The sequence below is a fragment of the Mastacembelus armatus genome, chromosome 4 (assembly GCF_900324485.2).
Source record: "Mastacembelus armatus chromosome 4, fMasArm1.2, whole genome shotgun sequence".
NCBI lineage: Eukaryota > Metazoa > Chordata > Actinopteri > Synbranchiformes > Mastacembelidae > Mastacembelus > Mastacembelus armatus.
Window position 1 is genome coordinate 17,891,287 of NC_046636.1, and position 23,459 is coordinate 17,914,745.

The window sequence follows — 23,459 nt, forward strand, 5'->3', positions numbered from 1 at the left end:
GGTAAACATCACATGGGCTGTTCAACTGTTAAAGCTAACAACCAGCCTCATCCCCAGGGCCCGAAGAGGAAATCAAGCACAAATGACAGGGTTTTGTGTTTCCTCTGACATCTGTCACTTTGCTCACTCGCCTCACGTGGAGGACACTTTGTCATGCTGTTCTGTTAGTAGTGGGGTTTTAGCATCTGCTACTGTTGTCCTTCCTGTGAGCTAATTCACAAGTTATTAACAGTGTGTATTCATTAAGCTATTAAGTCCATGCTGCATTTGCCCCAAGTTGAATCACTTTGTGTTTTCCAGTGGGTTTACATAACACAAATGATGCCATTAGCCGCCTGTATTAGCATACTGTAGCTTTTTTTTTTTTTTTTTTTTTTGAAAACCAAAAAAAAAAAACACAAACTTTTTCCTTTACCATCAGAAAGAAGAAGGAAAGGTCCAAGGTCAGCTTAACCATACAGACGCAAGCCAGTACATCCGCGACCTCAAAGACCGGATAGTAGAGCTACAACAAGAGGTGAGACTCATAAAATTAGCATCAATCCACTTACTATCTTATTTTGCAACTCTCTTCCATGTAGAGATTCAAATTTTGTTGTATGGTTGATCTTTGATCTAGTATTTCAGACGATTTCACAACATTCCCACCGATACAATTTTACTTTGAAGCTAACAGATTAGTAGAAGTGTTAACTACACCCAGAGACTTCCTGTGTGGAGTCTACATAGCACGTCTTGTAAATACCATAAGACATAACCTACAGATGTTTCTACAAGTGGGTTACAATAACCTCATTGGTGTCACATGAACAATACTGTACATAAATTACTGTACTACCCGAGGCATTCCCTGTTATTTGTCCAGTCCTGCATGCTCTTGCAAGAAGGTCCAATGTGCCTAATGCCTAATGAGTTTCCAATCAGCCTAGTGATCTTAACTGTTAAGATGGTTTTACATATTTCAAACTGCAGATAGATGTGCTTGTCTTCCAGCATATCAGTTATTTACAGGAAGAATATATACAGTTTCTAATATCAGATGTTCCAGTGCTGGTGTTTATTGGGTTCTTGTTAGAAAAGCTGAGTGTGGAAATCTTTAAGGTAGCAGCCTTCCATTTTAGCCAGTGCTGATCGGACTCTTCTCTGGTAAAGCCATTAACTGAGAGATCAATTAATGCCTGTTAAAATTACATTCATGTAGTGTAGGGCTGCACCTGGAGATCATTTTTTTTGGAGTTGAGTATTCTACCCAATATTTCAGCGATTACTCAAGTAATCGGATAAAATTGACTTTTGCATTTTGAAACAATAATACTATTGTGTAATGCGTGACAGAAGTGACAGGTTACCTTGAAATGACATTACTTTGTGTCGGCACCGCTGGGTGGGCCAGTCTGGTCCACAACTGGATGCTATAGGTTTCAGCTTATTTGGTACATTGCTTACTTGCAGTTTAACATGAATTATTAATTTAGTTCACTACGTCGTTTCCAACCAGATGCTTTCTGTTCAGATGTTGAAGCAGTGACAAAGTGCTGTTGTGTTACGCCACTTCTACTTTAAAATACATGCACGGCACCGTGTTGTCATCTCTTAAGTTTGAAATAATCCCAAACTTTGGATATTTTCTCCCTTTTATGGACGGTTTTGCTCTGTGCCATAGCTCCAACTTTTGATACTGAAATGCGTTGTATGACAGTGATTACGGTCAGTGTGGAAACACATGATGCGAATGAACAATGATATGCGGAACAGGATCAATAACGCAAGTGATAGTAATTAAATGAATACTCGAGGCAAAAAATTTGCTTCAAGGATTTTTTGTAATCGAGAATCTTGATTTACTCGAACAATTGTTGCAGCCCTCGTGGTGTCAATAAATCAAGCAGAACAACATTTAGTTCTGAACCAGGACCTTCAGTATTTGAAGCAAGTAGCTACTGGGCAATGTCACGTGTATACAGTATTAATTATTTTTACTGTGCATACTGAGCATATTTGGTAAAAGTGTTTCTTTTGGAAGGACTTAGGTTCAATCTTACAGCATGAGTTAGGCTGTCAGTCAGTCCTCTTCACTCTTTTTAGTTGAATTCTTTAAGTAAGTTGAATGGTGAACATAAATGAGTAAAATGCTGGTGTAGAGCCAGGCCCTTATTTTAAAAACTTCTCACAACAAAACTAGTGTCTCACAGTATATGAGGCAATGCACTGCTAATGTTCTTTGTTTCTGGCTGACAAAATATTTGGAGCCTCCCCAGTTTGTACTTCTGTCCTGATTATTGTGTACTGTGCTCTGAATTGGCCTCTGAATGCATCTCTTCTTACATGTCTGTCTGTTGCGTGGCAGGCTAACCCAGGTGAGTTGGTACAGACATGCCATGTAACCACCTGTAGTGGCAGCCTGACCTTATGTTGACCCTGACTTCTTTGCCTTCATAGCCCCATTTGGGCCTGTTTAATTCACAGCATGAGAGGCAGAACAGAAAGCTTTAGAGAAGTGAGGTGTGCTGCTCTAAATGAGAGGTGGATAGTTAATCTGATGTACACTGGTCAAACCACCCAGATAGCCCTCACCCTTTCACGCTTTTCACTTGTAAAACCTATTAAAAAAAACTTGAGGCAAGATTTGTACTTCATCAAAATAATTTGGTTTCACAAGAAAAAAATGTCTTGGAGGGTAAAGATGAACTGACTACTTGAACAAATATTTGGCAGGTTAACTTACCACCGTTGACGAACAGGAGAGCACAGCTGCTTGACTAAAGTTTTCAATAGCACACATGCAGAGCTGTTTCCCATGTGGTCTCAATAAAGCCAGCGCACACCCATCCAAACATTATACAGTAGCTTTGTCCCAAATCCTTACTGCCCATTGATTTGAAGCAGGTTTTAGCTATGTAATAATTGGAAGAGTGAAAAAGTACAGTGTCCTCACCAAAGAGGTCAGTGTACTGTTGATGAACACCAAGTAATGTACGGATAACATAGGACATGCTAGAAGCACTTTCTTGTTTTTGGAACTTTAGTAATCATTACAAAGGTTTTATCTTTCTGGAGTGTCTTAAATCATTTCCTGTTTAGTGCAGATTATTCAGCTATATTGATTTATTGTGTGGAACCTGCAAACACAGTATACTGTGCAAACTGGTATGCAGTGTTTTATACTGGTACAGAGTATGGAAATGGGACATAGCTCACATCTTGTCACATTGTTCCCTTTTGGTTTTGGATTGAACTGCTGCCTGCGTGTTAGAAAGACATCTCATTTTATTTGTGCCAATAAGAGAATGTCACTGTCTTAAACAAGTTATTGATGTCAAATCTGTCTGTTTTTTTTTTTTCTCCTTGCAAACTTGCACATCTGTGTTTTCTGAGTGCAGGAGAAAAGTCATTGCATTGCTCCTAATGCTACTTAATCTCACAGATTTGCTGCTTAAAAGGCCAGAGGCGCTTGGCCCACCAGCCCACTTTTGATGGAATCCACATTGTCAATCATTATGTTGGGGATGATGAGTCTTACCAGTCTTCAGAAGAAGACGAAGTCAAGGACCCTACCCTCCAGGACACCCAGCAGAGGACGGTCGGCCGTATCAGACTGCGTCCTAACGTCATGGACACCGACAGCGAGGAGGAGGAGGAGGAGGAGGAGGATGGGGAGGGCCTGCGGCTCTCTGTACCTCAGAGCAGCAGCAGCAAGTTCACAACCGTGTGATGAGCACCCGCTGGCTACCTGACTGGGCACACAGGCTATCAGCACTCACTGAGGAACAGGGGGGTGTTTCCAGCAGCCATTTCAGAGAAGTCCAGATCCAGACTTCTGAGTTTCAGAAAGGAAATGCATCATCATTTCATATCCTGAGAATCATACCTAATGGATTTAGTTTTACTTTGTTTACGTTGTTTTTGTAGCGAACACTTACCAGCTGACAGATCAGCAGTCCGGACTTACTGTGGGGCGGATCAAACTATACTGGGCCACAGAGGCCAGGAGACGAGGGATGGAGGAGGAATCAGTCTGTCACTCCTAACCACCTCTCTGTAGGTACAACACAGAGAAAGAGAATGTGCAGTAAAACATTTTACGCTAGATTATATACATGTCATCCAATGGTTTTATATTTTTAAAGCATTTTATAAATGAACATAAAAAATGTGTTGATGTCGCTACTAATAAGTGTGTGTGTGTATATCTATATCTATTGTCTTGATGAGCTTGTAAGGGCCTAATATCAAAGCCGCTTGCATCAGCTGACGTTGACTCGAGGGGACAATGTTTTGACCTTAGCACACACCGCACATGCCTTTCACCGGGGTTGGCGTATCACAAGCTCCATGTGACATCTGCATACGTGTATATATGTAAATGTGTATTATCTATTTTTTTCCAATTCCTTCTGAACTTGAAAAATATGTATCTATTGCATATCTAATGTGTAGGATATATTGTACAATTCTGAAAAAAGGGACAAATATGTTTAACGTGGTAACACGAATGACAAATCCCCATTTTTCGGATGGAGTGAGGTGTTAAGACAAAAACTGAGATTTCCTTATTACTGGCTTTTCTGCAGTTCACATGAATGGTGTTGCTGTTGTACTCTTCTCTAAAGGCATCCAGACTTTACGTTCAGATGAGCCCTGCAGAAAACAGCTTGAGTCAAATATGAATGATGTCTTTTAAATATGTGCGCCGCAGCTTTGCACACAAATGGATGGCAGTCCTAGGGAACTTGAACTACGAGATGAAAATGAAATAGCATACATCAGTACACTTTATATCACAATCTGGAAATGAAACAGGAGTTGTCAAGTGTTACCAACGTGTAAACAACATTCTCATGCACAGACCAGTTTCACTTGATTTCATGTTCAAGGACCTGGATGTGACTTTCTCTGAATGTCTGTACTCAACACTAAGTCCTGTAGTCAGTGAAAGACGAGCCAGGTCCAGGAATCAGAGAAGTTTCTGACTGAGTTGGTGACGAAAATGTTGATGAAAAACACGTTATGGCACTTTCTGAGTCTGCAGTGCATTAAGGGCACACATGACAACACTATGGAGCAGTCAGCACACTCTGGGGACTTAATGAGATTGTTGTGCCTGTGTGAGTGAGTGAGAAATGAGTTCTCAATAAAATGTTTAATTCACCCCTGGCCTGATGTCTCTCTTGCTGCTGCAGAACTGTCACACACTGAGATGTGTTCAGATGTGCACATGTGGGATGTTTAGTCTCAACTCTGCCTTCCTCTGTGAAGATTTCTTCCTTAGATTGACTCTTTCAGGAAGTGATTTCTCGCGGTTTCAGAGCTGAGCCTTAACTACTAACCATTTCATGCAGAAAACCACATTTTAAGACGAGCATTGTTCTTCAGGCACTCTGAAAGATCTGCCAGGTTTGTATTATTACTGAATACATACGGACATGATTTTATTTTTTTTTTTTTTTTTGCAACAAATACTGTGAGCTTAGCCTGTTATATGGTCAGCTATATTTTATATTGCAGTGATTGATGATGCTAGCGGATATTTGATGATGTTTTTCATAGCGCAAAATCGGTTTATTCGGATTTGAACAGTTTCGTTATAAAAACCCAAACACTGCACATTAACCTCTGTTCATCTTGTTTTCAAGCCTGTCTCTCTCTCTCTCACACACGCGCGTTTGATTATGGGCAACATGTATAGGCTGCAGTTTGCGTCACTTTAACCTCAACCGGCCAGCAGGCTAATAACATTGTCCGATTTCGAGATCAAGCCAAATAATCTTGCGTGTGACTGCTGCAGCCTTTTAAATGCATCTAACTAACGAAGCGGGCTCTTGAAATCAACAGCGTGTTCAAATGAGATGGTGGTGCCATGTCGGAGCCAGTGAATCATATGGTGTTTTCACATGCGGAGGCATTTTAAAGTTGGATTTCAGCAAAAAAAAACAAAAAAAAACAAAAAAAAACAAAAATCGTGGAGAAATAAGAGCATATGCTAAATTAAAATCTATGCTGTGCCAAGGCAACCACACGTCAACACAAATCTGTTCTGCTGCCACCAAACTGTGGCTTCTGCAAAACCACAGGTAAGCGCACAGAAATTTCAATTGTCCTCAATTTTGTCCTCAAAAGAAAAAAAAAGATTAAAATAATAGTGGTAATTATAACATTATTACATTAATTACATTATTATTATTAACCCATGTTATATTAATTATTATCATTGCTGATTATTATTACTTGGGCGTCAGGTCTGTTGTTTTTAACTTGACTTCTGTGCCACAGTTGGTAGCAGTTACGCGGCCGTTATCAGTAGACTCCGGGCAGGGCCTGCCTGCGCCTTTATCGGTTCACCTTCATATCTTCCCCAACACGATGTCCGGATGACACGGCCGTGATGTTTCTAATCGAGACGGGCATGCTGCGCTTTGATTTCCTGTCTCTTATTTGGCCAAGTGACAGGTTGGTTAGTCAGCGGCTGTTCTGCTTGTTCTGACAGTAAATATGCCCTCAGAGCTATAAAAGTGTCCAAAGGGGCTGTTTATTCTAAAGCTGTCTAATGATCAGACCCAAGCGTTTCCTCAGCCAATCTCGGTTTCAGTGTTGCGGAGAAAATCTTGAAAGTGGTGGAAGATTTGACATGAGCTGATAAGTACTGACAAACTACGTAAATGTAGGTGCAGAAAAACATTAGTCACCCTGGGTACAATTACAGATGTGATATGACGTGAGACTGGTAAATCTTAAAATGCAGAAAATAAGATGCTGTACGCCCAATCACTGCGCAGCATCTACATGCAATTTCAAATGTGATTTTATTTATACTGATTATTGATAATCCAAGTTGGGGATTCACTTTCTAAAGCTGCAGCGCATAAAAAAAGACCCCGACGCACCTGTAGATCTCCTCTACCATTTTCCTTTGCGCAATGTCGCTAAAATTTGCGTCCTAGGGCCAACAGCAAACACAGTGTCTCTGTTATGGGCCTCTTCCTTTTCAGCAGAATGCCCAGAGTAATGGGAAACAGTCTCCCCAGGCGCGAGGACGGTGAGTGGCTGTCACATAATAATAGTCTGTGGGTTCATGAGACCAGCGGTCCGGAACAACGTAGCCCCAGAAACCAGGAGCCTCCGGTAAAGATTAATCACAAAGAAATGTCTTTTAGGGCCTCTTCTACCGAAATACAGTCTAGCCTTACAGACGCTGCCTGGTGCGTAAATTCTTCTGTTGCGTTTCGAGCACGTTTTGACCAAACACACTCCTGAAAACCTCACTGGGTTTGGTGATATTTTAGTCTTGTACAATTGCATAAGTAACTATGATCTATATTAAGTATCTATATGTTCGGTTCAGAGTTTCCCCACCCCGTTATTTTACCACAGCCACACGTAGGCTCTCACCAACAGACACCCTGGGGTGCGCCTCCGCGCTTCCTCTCCCCCCGGCCTAACCCCCTCTCGGGATTGAGCAAAGCCCTGATAAAACGTGTTGGCTATTACTGCTCCTGATTGCCTCCTCTGGAGACACGAGCTGCAGTCTGATCCGAGGGGCACCAGCAGCTCCGGGCGGTTCGATAAACACGGCAACAAAACGGCCCGGATTCAACAGTCCCTTAGATTCAGGCCTACTACCTGATCATTGCTGCTATACATCAAAATACTCCTCAAGACTCTATGTGTGCGTTTCTTGAAACCAAAGTAAGGCAAAGGCACACCATTACGTCATATTAAGTAAGGTTCTGAAATGAGTTTGAATGAGTTTGCGCTGTGGAGACGTGACAAGAAGTCGCCCCCGCTGCAGACAGTTTTCCCATTACCTGTAACCACACGCTGTGCTGACTAAAAGTGCAGGCGGGTTGTTTTTTTTTTTTGTTTTTTGTTTTTTTTGTGCAGTGCACTGAGCGGAGAGCCGGCGACAGCACTGACACCTGTCTATGCAACACCTGGCAGACGGGACGGAGTGTGTGCGCATGCTCGGGCAGGTTGCGCTCTCTTAAAGCACTTGAATCCACACCTCCCTCCAGTTCAGATCCAACCTGAGTGCCAGCTGTAGCTGTCCACAGGAAGAGGACTCTATCATACAGCTGGACTGTTGCCTCTGCCTTTTGTCTGCTCTCCCGTCAGAGATGCCTCGCTCCTTCTTAGTGAAAAGTAAGAAGGCGCACACTTATCACCAGCCCCGGAGTTTGGAGGATGACTACAGCAGGCTGGACACTATACTGGCACATATTTGCTCAGGTATGCGCAAGATGGTTTTTCTAAATATTCTTTGATAAAGTTATTTTGTTTTTAAACATAAGCTTTTATATTAGATTAAAAAAAAAAAAAAAAAACTCGATGTTTCCATACACTGAGAATTTATGACAAAAGTTCACTTTGTGTCGCATTCAATTTGATTTCTCTATGATTAAAAATATATATTTTATTATAGATTGTTCTACCAATAATATTGAATTTGTAATTTCTATAGCTTCCCTATAACCCTGGACTGCTCTGACAATTCATAGTGTATAGCCTCTAAGTGCCACAGTGATCCTTCACCATCATTTGTGTATTTTAATAACAGCTGCCTCACGCTGCAAATACATTGCGCAGTGATAGAGAATTCTTTTGCAAACGATACCTGCGTCCTTTTGGTGGAGGTGCCGACTGTGCTGTGTGTGTGTGTCCTCTCAGAAGCAGATAAGCTGCCAGAGGAAACCGACATGACAGTGGACAGGTACGCTCTCTCTCCGGACTCCCACCTGGCTCATGCTGCTGATTTCTCCCCGAAGTCCCCGCTTAGCAGCGCGGACAGCCTGTGCGGTCGCTCCCCGGACTACGAGGATTTCTGGAGGCCTCCGTCTCCCTCTGCATCACCGGGTACACACGCATATTTGATGCCTAGAGATAAACCAGAAAACACCTTAATGAAATCCTTTAGGTCAGGAATATCATTAGATTTTTAACACATTTTGGAAGAGGCCTGCTCTACCCCACTTGGTGACAAATGGAAAAGTCAAACAAATATAGTAGGCTACTCTATAGTGAGTGTTTCTAAACTACATTTCTCTACTGAAACACTGCTGATTGCATAATAATCTTCTATAACCTCTTAAACCTACTAATTTTTCTCATATATAATATACAGCTCTGAATAGGCCTGTGTGTTGGCCCTTAAAAGAATTGTAAGCCATATTTTCCAATACAATAGGATCTGATATTGCTGGTTTCTCCAGCAGTTTCTGCATCTGAAAGAAATTACGACTCTCCGTATCAGCCCTGAAAATGCCTACCCCTTTAGCCATGTCACTGGTTTGATTAAAAATTCATGTGGCCCTTCTCTTCCCATTTGTAGCCGATTCTGAGAAGTCCCTGTCTCCGCTGGTGGACGAGCCCCAGCCATTCACCGTCCCCTTCCAGCCCTATGCATGGAGCAGCTACTCGGGGCCCGGGTTGAGGCCCCTGGTGCAGCAGAGCCTCCATCCTCCCGTCGAAGTGGACAGGGACCAGGCAGCGATGGCCTTTTATGCGGACAGGAGTGCCCACCCGGCCCTGTATGCAGACCGGCCTATGGGAGAAGAGGCATATGGTGACTATAGGAGACACTCTGCTGCTCTGCTCTTTCCTGAGGGAAGCCTGCATGCAAAAACACACAGAGAGAAGGCCCAGACTGACTTGCTGTGCTCCAGTCTCATCCTCAATGGTGCTTACAAGTGTATCAAGTGCAGCAAGGTAAGGATGGAGATGCCGACACAATCTTCTCTGAAACACCCAAAATATCCTAAGATCATTTGAGTTGTTCCTTTAAATCAAATGATGCCAAATTGGTGACATTATCCTAAGCATAGGCACACTGGTTATGGGTGTATTCATAGGACACACGCTCTGTGGCTGACCTCTGACCTCCCTAACGGAGAGATTTCCCAAATAGAATAAATAAACGAGTTTACCCAGAATATCATGTATCAGCAAGACTTCCCAGATCTCCCTTCACATTAAATTTTTCGTGTCTGTCCATCAGGTGTTTTCTACCCCGCACGGCTTGGAGGTCCATGTCCGCAGATCGCACAGCGGCACCAGGCCATTTGCGTGTGAAATCTGCGGCAAAACCTTCGGACACGCAGTCAGCCTGGAGCAACACAAAGCCGTGCACTCTCAGGTACCTTCGCGTACGCGTCTTGCAAATTCACACATTTTCGGGGGTGTGTGTCATGTTGTTAACCTGCCTTCCTGTCAGAATGGGTGTGCTTACTTGAAATCATGACTAAAAACCGCCTTTGCTCACGTTTCAGGAAAGAAGTTTTGACTGCAAAATATGCGGTAAAAGTTTCAAGAGGTCGTCTACTCTGTCGACTCACCTGCTCATTCACTCCGACACCCGACCGTACCCGTGTCAGTACTGCGGGAAGAGGTTCCACCAGAAGTCAGACATGAAGAAACACACTTTCATCCACACAGGTTAGTGGAGAGAAGGCAAGAAAACGTGATCGCGCTCTGTCGTCGGGGGGCAGAGAATCCACTGCAACCCTGTGCGTAAAAGTCTAAAATGAGCAAAAAAATAACCCCTGGATAAACTGCTGTTTCATTTTTTTTCCTCAGGTGAGAAGCCACATAAATGCCAGGTATGTGGGAAAGCGTTCAGCCAGAGCTCCAACCTCATCACACACAGCAGGAAACACACGGGGTACAAACCTTTCGGTTGCGATCTCTGCGGAAAGGGTTTCCAAAGAAAGGTGGATCTAAGGAGACACAAAGAGACGCAGCACGGACTGAAATAATCACTGCACAGAACATGTCAACAAATCCGCCTTTAGACTCTAGGTTGTTATTGTCACAACGTGACACACAAAAACAAAAACAAAAACAAACAAAAAAAGGCATTTTCGCCTTTTTCTCAGCCGCCCTTCTGGAGGTCATTTCCTGGATTAAAATCCACTTCAATCCACTTTGTTAAAACTCAATGTAAAAGTGTATTTCAATTCTATTTAACGATATCATCTTACAGCATTTTTTTTAAAAAACTGATTTTCCACCAAGGAACACGTAGAAATGTCACCAATAAGACTCCGGCTTAAACCAATTTGCAGCGAGAAGACTTCGGCAACACTAAAGAGAAATCTACTGCACATCACTGAAAGGGCCCGGAAAACCAGAGATAAGCTGTGAACTATAAGAAACAGATTTGGTGAAGCATGATAACAGAAATGTATGTTTATATGTAGACTGATAGGAATCAGCTCCAGTGGACATGAAACCCAAAATATTTGTACTCGCACTCCACTAACCGGACTGGCAATAAAACCACCAAGAAGAGATGAAAATCTGCGCTTCTCCAAAGAACAGAGCTACTTTGTTTTTAGTCGGGGCGATGCTGGCAAAACAGTCTCCTCAGACTGTGTGATTTTTAAAACAGGAGGGTTACTGCTCATGTGTGAGCTCTAAAGAATTTTTTTTTTCCCGAATTTGCACATTTTCTTGTCAGAATACAAAATAAATAGCCTGCGTTTTTCTGACTATATGACTTTCTGTTTGGCTTTTATTCAAATAAAACATTGCAAGAAACTCGAGAAGTGCAAAGATCTTTGCTTCTTTTCCCAATGAGAAACAGGAGGAAATCATTTAACTAAACCAAGGTTTCATTACCACAGCAAATCAGTCTTTTCTGACACTGTGCAGCCTGTAGGAAAGTGTATTTTTTATGTTATGTTATATTAGTATTTACTGTATTCCAGTATGGTTTATTTTATCTTCCAAATAATTTAAAACTTCACAATTTTCCTTGGGCAGTAGGCCTAATTTAACCTTTACCAAAGAAAACGACTTAATTTTAATCTTCCACCCACTAAAACAAAACAATAATCTCATATAACATTTGCTTTTTAAAGTGTTTGTGTAGATAATTGCAATAGGCTGAAAAAAAAAGAAAAGAAAAAGAAACAAAGCTTTTAGCCACCTTGCTGCTGTGATTGTGATTGCCTAGAGGGCCCTGTTTGTTTTGACCACTGTAGCCATGTGTTTGAACCTTAAACAGTCTGAGCAGATTCAACCGTTAACCAAACGCTTCAACCCTCATGGCTGAGGGTAAAAAGAAAAAAACAAAAAAAACAAATTGTGGCTGAAAGCTGCCAACAGCAGCTGCTATCCTCAGAGGGACTGCTGCTCCTGAAATAGTTTAGTTTCCTTTGGTGTTATTGTCTGGAAGCGATTGAAACTGGCTTAATCTGGGGTCACCAGACATCAGGATGTACAGTTATAATCAGGCAATATGAAATCCCACTGAGTCACTGTCAGAAAAGATAAAAAAAAAAAAATTACAACAAATTAAAAGAAACTAGCACTTTACATCCGTATTTTACACAGTGCCACAAAACAAATAAACTTCTACAGACCTAAACCATTAGGTCTGTCTCATTAATTCTGTCATCTTTTCTAACAAGGCAGTGGGGAAAAGGGAAAGAATCAGTTATTCGTCTTCCCTCAACATTGATTGAAATCACTGACTCACAAGGATTTTTCATGCCTCAGTTCCCTCCAAATTGTACAACATCCAGGCCTGCGAAAATACTGAATATTTTAAACCCCAAGATGAACAGACTAAAGGAGAACAGGAAAAGGCAAGCTCATTTAAAGCAAAACTCAGTGAAGCTGTGCACAGTGGTGCAAAGTAGCAGAGTGAGTCACCGCATTTATTCTCTTTAAATAAAAATAAGCAACACCCTCATATCCCTCTAAAATGAGGTAAATACTCATTAGGGTGCTGTGTTAAAGAATGGGTCATATAACAGGAAATCTGCAGGTTATAAAGGAAATTACTAAATGACAAACACTGGCATCTGAAAAGCACACACACTTTTCAGACTGAGTGATGCTGAATCTGATGTCAGGGGAATTTCCTCCTGTTGTGAAGAGACTTTGTCAGTAAGTGCCTGTAACAGTCTGGGGCAGCCTCAAGCCAGCAGCCTGACCACGGCCCTTTGAAGAAGCGGGTAGGCGAGTGATTTAGGTTTGGCATTTTACCACTGTGCAGAACAGGTATACGCCGAGCTTTTGACACCCAACTCCACAACAGAACTTTTCATATAACAGAGCTTCTCATATAAAACTATCTTTGGTGACTGTATTTTTTATTCTCATAAGGTTCTGTGTGATTCTTTCTTCAAGCACAATTTGAGACAAGGTTTTCAAGCAAAAGTCAAACGAGACATTAGGCTGACCAGATTTCCTCCATGGGCAGGGGTGGATTTTTTTAAAGCATTACCCCACTGCCCCAAGGCATATCAAATATGAATAGAATACGGCTCAATCGATTCGAGCGGGCGAGTAATCAGAGCATTGCAGTCTGAGGTTCAAATCCAGGCCTGCGTCTTTCTCCAAAAGCTGCTCAAACACACAAACCCAGCCTCACATGCATACTGTACACAGAGGTATGACTGGATTAATTTTTTTGACATAGTTGTGCATTTAGAAAGTACAGTCTGGCTTCTGTGGTTTCAGATGATTCATTTTTAAACTCCTATTTATAAAAAAAGGGGGAGACATTTGATTTAGATTTTTCTTCATATCTTCTCCAGTTAAAAAGAACTGCATGAATTGCCAAATATAAAACAAGTATTCTAGGTTTTATTGTTAGATATAGTGTTGGAAAGAGTTTTGCTAACTCAACAAATACAAGCATATAAAGTTGATTTCCCATTATAAAAAAAAAAAATTAAAACTCTTGAAATAAAATTAAATGCTGTAGGGTAGATGTTACCAAGTCAGCAAGCTGCAACAGCTTTTGTAACTAGAGCTCATCATCTGATTTACAACTGTGATATGCAGCCTCACGCAAAGGAAAGAAGCTGGTTAAGACATCACATGCAATACTTCACAGCTTAAAAAAAAAAAAAAGGCCAAGATTACATCCTGGCAGCTGATGAGCATCCGGGTTTAGAATCAGCAATATCTGGTGATTCATCAGATTAATATGTTGTATGTTTCATGAGAAAAAAGATAGGCAGAGCACTGAAGAGAGCGCAAATGTGATTATTTCCCTCAGTGTGAGCAGACCTGCTGTGTATATTGTAATAATAATGTGATATTTGCTCTCATGCTGTGCTCAGCAGATTTCACACAGGTTTGGCAAGTTACAGATTGGAGAGATACCCTGACAGAGAGATGGGATTTCTAGCAGCAGGCAAAAAAGCACTAATTAATGAAAATAAATATCCTTTAGTACAGGCAATAATGGAAAGTAGTTTCTAGAAAATGAAAATTATAAGAAATAAAAGTGTTCTGATGTCATTTCGCCTAGAAAGGTTTCTGCAGCAGAGAGCCCTTCCTGCTCACCTGTCCCCTCACACCGGTGAGGCTGACACGCCAACTAAGCTGGGACAGATGAGGAGAGGCAGGGCTCATATAGGACATGGCTCTTTTGTTGCCAAGGCTTATTCATTATTCACCCGATCTGAAAAACAGACTGCAAACCAACTGCACAGCTGTCATCATGCAACAAGGCGTAGACACAAATTATTCATGACTTTGCAAAGAAAAGGCAGCAGAATGAGAGGAAAATAATAACAAGAGACCTCAGCGAGGCAGCTGACAGAGTGAACACGTGTGGGGAGAGCCGGCCTTGTCTCAGGCAGAGGAACTTCCTCCTGAAGCATCGGCCGCAGCTACATCACACTCCCCTGGGCCGCTTTTACGCCCCATAAAGACATTTAGACATTTGTGTGCATATGAGCATGTCCAGTTTGTCTTGTCTTAATAAATGCAATGCACTTTTCACATGACCTAATCAGAAAGAATCTATCTATCCATTTACCAGTCCTACTAATAAGAACTGTGAAAAATAATAGTTTTTTACATAGTGAGACCAGTCATGCAGGCAAATCCCATGGTGTGAGCAACAACATACAAACATATACACACACACATACACACACACACACCAGTGATATCAGAAAACGGTAGAGGCGAAATGAAAGTGGATATTTTTCTCCGGCTGCCTTGAAAGCTTTCCATTAGCCAGGCACTGTGCTGAGGGTGTGGGGCCCTGAACAGCATGAGTCTGGGGAGTGGGTATGCAGGGGCTGGCTAGGACAGGGACCCACAGGTTTGACGAAAGAGGAGGGGTTGCCCATACATTTGAAGACATGTTTATCTGGTTCATTTAGCATTACATATCACAGGACAATTTGGATGTGAGCTGTCACTCAAAAGACTGTTCTGCCACAGCTCAGTAAGAACCTGTGTCTGCGAGTCCTCTGCTCTCTGGGAGGCTTACACGTATGATTTTATATTCTGTATGTGACAAAGAGAGCCTTGTGTTCAATCGTTTTACTGCATCTGGGGCTCTCCTTGTTGGCCTGGTTTCATCTTTTATCTGAGTCCATGTCTAATAACATATGTATCCTGAAGGTGACATTAAAAGGATCCACTCTGGTTAAATGGGTTGAACACAAGTGACATGAAAGAAAGTCTTGTTTCTTCATAAAAGGTTTTACACTGTTAGCCAGCAGATGTGAGATTCATGCACAAATCCTTGCATGCTACAGTTAGACCGTGCTGTAAATTGTGCAGTACAATATACTTATTTTTTGGTACTGATGGAATTGTTTCCATAGCACGGAGAATGCTACAATATTTAATCCTTTAAATATTAAATAATAAATATCTGAGAAGTGTGGCTTTTTTGTTCAAATATAATAATTAATAAAAAGGGGGTTAAGGCTTCTTTATATTTAAACAATTCAAAAACAGTTTATTATTGGTACTAAAAGTAAGACATACTATCAACTGTATTAAAAATGTACAGATAATAAAAATTGGGAAAATTTAATTAAAAGAACACTCAACATGGAGCTCAATATATATAGTATTCACCCTTTCAGCAAAAATAAGTTAATGTAGATCTAAAGTGGTCAATCAATAGAAAAACATCCCAATAATATTAACAAAGCCATCTAAATGATTTACAAATATGAAATGCACAAGGTTTCACCACACACACCAGCCTGCTGGTTTTAGAACTCACATCACCTGTGTCAGATCAGAGTCTAGATCTCATTTTCATCAGAATTTGTGTCAGAATTTGAAAGAACATGCTCACTCACAATCCCCATACAATCTGACTGTCAGAAGTCTGGCAAAGAAAAATGAGGAAAATTGTTTTCAGAAATGCAAATCTGACAGAGATCCATCCACAGAGCCGCAGGACCGTAATGGCTGCCAAAGTTGCATCTTCTATATACTGACTATTGTAACTATACATTTTGCATTTGTAATTTATTTAACTCATTTGCACAAATCAGTTTTCACCTTTTCTGTGCATCTGTGTCAAAAAGACACATTAAACCAATGATGAATGACCGATGAACCAAAAAAAAAAAACACTTTCCTCCAGGCATGAATAAACTAACCATGGACAGTACAATCCACTGTTCTGTAGTCAAAGTGTTAATTTGGCAGTAGGCTTTGTTGTAAAACAGAACCTTCACTGTAAACTCTATTGCCAAATAAACACACAAAATCTCTTAGAGGTTATATTATCTATGCAAACAACATATGCTGTGTGGAGTCAGCATGAAGCACAAGATGTTACTTTGTAATCCAGTCACCCCTTAACCAGGTCTGATTGCAGCTATGAATCTTTCTAAAAAATTCATAAGATCCATTTCACAAATGACCAAGCCAAGCATTTGGCTTTATCTAAATAGCAAAGAGACTGCAAAATTGGAAGATCTATAAGAGAAGCCCACAGCCAGAGGAAAAAGTATGACAAAGATTTATTCTCAGCCATGATCAAATATTTATGCTGAGGCATTCAAGTAAAGTTACTTTTTGTGTTCTGATTTAATGAATGATTTGAGCAGTGGCAGTGCTGGGAGGCACAGATGTTGGGTTTGCTGAAGCCTGAACTAATGCCCATTCAGGGGTCTGTGTGGTCATGTGTCAGACTGCAGCAGGATCAAAGCAAAGTGATGCCATTGTGGGGATCACGGCATAGAGGAGTAGGATGGTAAGTACTTCCACAGCCCCAGAGGTCTGCACTAGGCCATGGCTGGGGACAAGGAAGCAAGAGGGGGGAAAGTAATCACAAACTATTTTTGTAGGTTCCATTCTTTTTATCAAAATGAAAAGTGACCCAAAATCATTAGACCATCTGAAGCATAACATGTATCTTCAGAGAGTTTACGCCACTATGTTACCAGTAACTCCATTAGAGATGGGCCACTTTACAATAGACCTGTGTATGATGGGATTGATCTGAAATGACAAAGCCACAGTCAAAGGAAATGGATCCCGGCAGTGCAGTGACTCTCTCATTCTCCCTCTGGCATCCTCTGAAACATTAATGACCCCAAGCTGAATCTGATCTGGCCTTCTTTACTCTGTGTTTTACCTTTGCTCAAAACTCTCTTCCCACTGATAATATTCATTTAACGTCTCATAAGATAAATATAAACGCACTTTAGTTGTTGCAAAATTTGCTTGAATTATTACACAATTTGAAATGAGATTATTAATTATCATGTAATTTCTAAATATATATAAAAAAAAACATATGTATAAAAAAATGATCTTTGTAATTCATAGTGAAAGAATAGATCTGAAACAAAGTTGTAAACTCTCTTAATTCAAAGGCTCCAGATCAGATGACCTGCAAGGAAGCAGTGAGTGTGCAAAGAGTGTCAGGAGACATCTGTGGCAGGTGAAATAGAAATTCTAACACTTGAGTGAACACTCAAACAAATAAAGGAAGGTTATAAAAAAAAAAAAAGGCTAAAAGCCTCCATCACTTACAACAAGACATTGGTACCCAAACACAGTGTGTCAGCATCTTTAAACGCCAGAGAGAAGGGGAAATGACAAAATGGCTTTGACAGCCAGTTCACATGTAACATCTTCGATTCATCCACCTTAGGGAGTTGCTGGGCAGTTTTACCCCGCTGCCGGAGGAAACCAAGCCACGTGTGTGATAGCAGAGTGGGCATGGTCGAGCTTGTGCGCCACACCACATGCCACTTATTGATCAAAGTCAGACAGGGTGTCAGTCTCCACAGCCCAGAGATACAGCAGACAAGCAGCAGTTATCTATGTCTATTAAGGCGTCCGCTCTGTGTGTATTGATTGGGAACAATGCGACACTGGGAATTGTCATCAAAATGCCCACTTACAAAAGGTTGTGCAGGCGGTGGTGAAGTCTGTATGGGCCAGGCAGTATGGATTTGTTGATGCAGTTCCCCCAGTGGCACTCAATACCAGACAGATGCTGCAGCTCAGGAAAGACTGAGGCGTCCAGCCAGGGCCTTTGTCTCACCATGGGAGCTTTCACCTCAAAGTACACTGATAGATAAAGCAGCTTTACACCATGTTGAAAGATGTGAAAAAATGGACTACATTACCACAACAGCCTTTGCCAGAGCACAAACAAACACTCACTAGACATGCTCACATGCTCAGACTGCTCCTGCACACACAGCCCCTCCCTGCAATTGTTTGCTACAGGGCCAAAGCTTTTACAAAAACGGCTAAGGTCAAGACTCTCCCTTGTGAAAACAGCATCTCCATTAGCTCTCAGTTCACTGGGGTATCTCTTTGCCCCTGAAGATCTTCTACTTTCAGAATACCCTTATTGGAGAGACAAGAAAAAAAAGAAAAAAAAAGAAACAAATATAAATAATTGTCTGATCACAAACAGATACATTATTCCACTCACATCAGTAGCACCTAACCATAGAAATACTCTAACTTTTATCTGCTGAGGTTTTCAGATATATAACCCTGAGATTACAGCTGCCATCCAAACAGACTGAAAGTAAATGAGATGGAAGAGTTGTAGTGTTTAAAGGATGTGCCTATTGTACATGTTTCTTATTGTCAGCAAATCAAATGAAAAGACCAAAACCAACAGTGAACGTATACTGCATATGAAAACCTGTATCTTGGTATGTGCTAAAGAGCTCCATTTCTGTCCAAAAAGTATTTAAAACTCAGCAATAAGCTGTAGCACTGGATATTACCCTGAAACACACACATTATAGTTTACATCTAAATACAGTCCCCAACTAATGAGCGGTTTCTTTCTGCATGAGCAATGCCTACTAACAACTATAACGGCTGTTTCAGAAACATAGATAAAAGCAGTTGCAACCTGTTTTTAAAGATATGCATCTTCAGTAAAAATGGATCTCTGTCCTGCAAACATCTCATACAGAGATTGAGATTGAGATTGGGGGGGGGGGTCCCTCAATTAATGTACAGCAATTAGCACTGCACCTAGGAAGGCAGCTAGTTACTTTACTTACAGAGCAAGCCACATCTTCCTCTTGAAAAAGACACTAAAACACTATAAAAATATGTCCATAACATCTGTAAAAACACATGTAGGTAGGGGCCCACAATACTCTAGACTACAAAATAATGAGGCATTCATACAGAGCATGCAACCTCAAAAAATTCATTTAAAAAGCTGTAGACATCAGGCAAGGAGTAAAAAAGAAGCGGATTCTTCTAGATACTAGGCACAGACATGAGGTAACTGACTCTTCAAAATAGAACATAAAAACATTAAAATTCACTGAAAATCATTAGGATGAAACAGTAAATCAGCAATCACGCTAGGAAATCTGGACTGTATAAAAAATACTTGAAAAAAAAAAAAAAATCAAATTCATCTGCCAGTCTCAGAGAACAGCAGTGTAGCTGAAGTGGGAGCCACCAGAGAAGCCTTAAACACGGCAGTTTTTCCTGACAAGCACAGTGGGGCCAGGGGAGGTTTTGGGCAGACAGGAGAGCTTGCAGCAGTCTGTGGAGGCCTTCAGGGAAAGCCGACTGGATAAATAGTTCACTTAGAACCTCTTGCTCTCTAAAAGGTCACCAAGGAAATATGTGATAGAAAGAGAAAATGGAGAGGCTTTATCTCGCTCTCGTAGGATTGCTGGCTGTTTGTATACTAGACTGCTCCATAAATACTAAATCCACTATGCTGCATAACTGAAATGATACAGATAGCTTTGCTTCATATCTGCTTGCTTCTTTCGATTAAAAATAACAAGCTGGTGTCACTTTAACTTCTGTTTTTTGAGGACATACATTATCAGCTTTTAACAAATTTTGAGCTACAGTATGTCCTCAAAAACATGTAGCGTCATATTTCCTTACAAAAAAAAAAGGAAAAAATCATTAAAAACTCAACCCTAAGCTCTTCTGCTGCATTTCTTTCATCTTGTATCTCTACACACCTTGCTCTGTTAGAGTCCAGCAAATTAAATATGAATGGATATCTGATATCATGACCTGAGATATGCCTCTGAACACTGCCGACTGCTCCCCACTTGCCTAAACACTGGATTGTCATACAGTATATTCACCTGACCTACGATTATTTAAGATATTCAGTCATGCACACGGATACTTAAGTCAAGGCTTCCTAATAAATGTACTTGTTAATCGAAGATAAACTGCAAGTGTAAAGTGAAGCTGCAGACTGTGTCAGATTTCACAGTGGAACATTTTACCTCCTGACACAATGATTACAGGTAGCAACATACAGTCATGGTCACACACCATGTAGAGGCAAAAACGCCACACAAAAGATCCAAAGACTGCACAGAGAATAAAATTTAACAAAGCAACATTTTAATCTAATTAAATGTCCTCTCTGCTAGATCATCATTTCACATAAGTATTCTTACCTTTCATAAATAAAGTGGTATGTGGGTATTTCACGTTTAAGATCTTTATTTCTTATGTCTACTGTCAATCAAATCTGATCAAACAACCCATGCATGATCCTGATTAGGCGAATTTGAATATTTTTAAAAAAATATAATAAAAATACCATAACACATTTTGAACTGTTCAGTTTTTGCTAGTTTTCTTCAGAGTTATACTTAATTATTGAAAGAGACCCTCCATTTGAAGCTTAATCTTCAGGGTATAAAATACATTTGCTTGATTATTTACTTCTTGCTATGTGTAACCATGAACCCAAGTCTTTTACCTGTAATGGAGTGTGCGCATGCATCTTAAGATGTTACTAGATCTATTGTACACTCACAAATATGTCCCTCAAGACAAACACTGCCCTCCTGAGTTGGAAAGAGATCACTGCTTTTATTCAACTATCAGTTAATAAACATAAACATCAGTTAATTGAGGAGTCAGTACCTTTACTAGTACCAGTATTTTTTTTTTTTCATGTAATAGTGAGTTAATTTTTACTTTTTACTGGGAGGTTTCCAACATTTTGTGCCACTTACCATAAAACCAAAGAAAATTCCATGCCAGTGAAAATTTCTTTTAGGCACTGTTGGCCATTTGCATGTCAGTCAAAACCAATTGCCCTCACTACACAACAAATTAGATCGACTTTGTCTGGAACTTTCAAGCCCATCTTACTGTCTGCCTTAACATTTTCTCATCAGGTTCAACAAGCCATATTTATTCAAAGATAAACTAAACAACTATTAATTTGTCATGATGTATCATATCAACTTCTATTCATTAGAAACGTTAAAAGAAGACAAAACCAAAATCATAAAAACGCATTAATCATGATCCTAAATTGTAATTACTTTTGTGTTTTTTACACCTGGGGACCACTGTCAAAACAAAACTTCATCAGCAAGCAATTAAGACGCACAAAATCAGGGACAAACATGGAGTGAGCGCCAGTTTGCGTACTATATTTGCTTTGTGTCTTTTGTCTCAGGCTTTCATCACACAGCAATACAGAGAGCAAACCTGAGCAGCAGATGTCAGCTAAATCCAACCGTTCAAACACGCTTCTCTCCCTATTCATCTAAAATCAGGACTTGAGCTGCTCCTGTCCTGAAGCTGTCAGGGCTGGAGCAGGAAGTCAGTGATTGTACTTCTATTATATTTTACACACACACACACACTCAAATGCTGGAGGGGGAAAGATGATCCAAGCCTTTGAAGCTTTTGTGTTTACATAGAGGAGCAATACGTTGTCATTAAGCAATCATGGAAATGCATTCTTAATCCTTAATGCCGCTTTGTTCAACATGCTGTTACGATTAATTATCTAGAAAACTCTGGAGCAGCCGCATGGGTCACAGGAGGATTTATTCGTCTGATAACCTGTCAGATCACAATGAGGCTCAGACCTGTGCTGCTCATGTTAATTCAAAGGAAAATAGCAGTTATTTTACTTGTTTTAGTGCAATAATTGCAAATCATATACTAATCGTTAATTAATCATTATACTTACATCAGTATTAACCTCTTGCTAAATCCTACTGCTGCAATTTACACTAACTTGTTTATTAGGTACAGCTGTACTGTCTAAAATAAAAGCCCTGCAGTAAAAAATAAAGAGGCCATGCTTTGTGGTGATGGTGAATTGTATTGCATCACACTAAGATGTCTTTCTATTATTAGTCTACCCTCAATGATATAAAAAGAAAAGAGATATAAAAGAATAAAAGAAAGGAACACCTAACCCGTGACAGTAGGGCCCACTAAGACTAGTCTAAACTGTCCATAAGGTTTAACTAAACCAACATGACAGAATAAAATACAGGAATTTAGCAGAATCAGCTATTATTTTCTTCTCAAATTACATGCCATACATTCACATTACATATCTTAATTAAGAAGCTTCTACATCTACACAATTGTTCAATAACTCTGAATCTTTGTCTCTCCACTGATCCCCATCACTGCTGTTCCTCTCATCCTTGTTTATTTTTACCTGTCTTTAAAAAATGACTGATCACAAGTAAGATAAGCATATGTAGACTAGTGAAATAATAAAATAAATAAATAAAAATATATGCAAATGGCCCAGAGTTGATGTGAAAAAAATCTGGTGTGGTTTGTTCACACATTTGTGAGAAGTTCAGATCTGAATAAGAAGGAAGAACAGAAATTGTGTCACTTCAGCAGCTAACATTAACATAGCATTTGAATATTTCAGACATTAGAAGTGGGTTGAATGAACAGATTACTGATGAAACTTGCTGTGCATCTTTAATGTTCAATTTCTTGTCATAAACAAAAATGTAATCCATGATGAAGGTACTGAATTCAGTCTTTACTGCAGTAACTTAAATCAAATAAATGTAACATCGCTGGAAGCATCATCTGATGTTGTCTTTCTACTAACTTTGATACTGTAATGTCTGTACTTGTGTTTATTTCGTATTTTTAAGACAGCAGGAGAGATCAGGTTTTTAATAAACTTTATACATTACCAATTTACTGGCTTCATGAAGATGGGATTCATTGTAGTAACGTATTTTAGTAGTTTTTAGATATTTCAGGAAGTTGCATATTTTCAGCACAGTATAAAAAATAAGTGCAAAGACTGCTTGAGATATGCATAGATATCATATCTGCAGTTAGATCCCTGCTGTGTGGAAATACCCTCCTCATTCATGTGCTTATTGTGACTGCCCCACCACACTGACAAGTTGGCAATAATAACAATAGACAGAATGTTCACAGTAATCAACTACTTAAGTAATAATAAAGCCTAC

At 40.2% G+C, this 23,459-nt stretch overlaps 2 protein-coding genes across 7 annotated transcripts in view; both read left to right on the plus strand.

Annotated features, from left to right (window-relative positions):
• Positions 1-5,150, plus strand: part of evi5b (ecotropic viral integration site 5b) — a 30,631-nt gene extending 25,481 nt beyond the window's left edge. For all 4 annotated transcript variants that reach the window (XM_026304609.1, XM_026304611.1, XM_026304612.2 and 1 more), the window contains 2 exons: positions 422-517; positions 3,425-5,150. In XM_026304609.1, coding sequence (XP_026160394.1) covers positions 422-517; positions 3,425-3,712 — 384 coding nt within the window. In that variant the 3' untranslated portion in view covers positions 3,713-5,150. The remainder of the gene's footprint in view (positions 1-421; positions 518-3,424) is intronic.
• Positions 5,151-5,237: 87 nt separating this feature from the next.
• Positions 5,238-11,532, plus strand: gfi1ab (growth factor independent 1A transcription repressor b). Of its 3 annotated transcripts, XM_026304616.2 has the most exons (8): positions 5,241-5,394; positions 7,023-7,119; positions 7,879-8,223; positions 8,662-8,847; positions 9,323-9,699; positions 9,989-10,126; positions 10,260-10,425; positions 10,567-11,532. In XM_026304616.2, exons 3-8 carry the CDS (start codon positions 8,112-8,114, stop codon positions 10,743-10,745), a joined length of 1,158 nt encoding a protein of 385 aa, XP_026160401.1. In that variant the 5' UTR covers positions 5,241-5,394; positions 7,023-7,119; positions 7,879-8,111; the 3' UTR covers positions 10,746-11,532. The 3 variants fall into 3 exon arrangements, with proteins under 3 accessions (XP_026160402.1, XP_026160401.1, XP_026160400.1); XM_026304617.2 differs by lacking the exon at positions 7,023-7,119 and having other exon boundaries at positions 5,238-6,071; XM_026304615.2 differs by lacking the exon at positions 7,023-7,119.
• The last annotated feature ends 11,927 nt before the right edge of the window (positions 11,533-23,459 follow it).

Coding starts and splice junctions, on each gene's coding strand:
- gfi1ab (XM_026304617.2), top strand. CDS start 8,112: ATGCCTCGCTCCTTCTTAGTGAAAAGTAAGAAGGCGCACACTTATCAC. Junction 8,848..9,322: donor GTCTCCCTCTGCATCACCGG/GTACACACGCAT, acceptor TCCCATTTGTAG/CCGATTCTGAGAAGTCCCTG. Junction 10,426..10,566: donor ACACACTTTCATCCACACAG/GTTAGTGGAGAG, acceptor TTTTTTCCTCAG/GTGAGAAGCCACATAAATGC.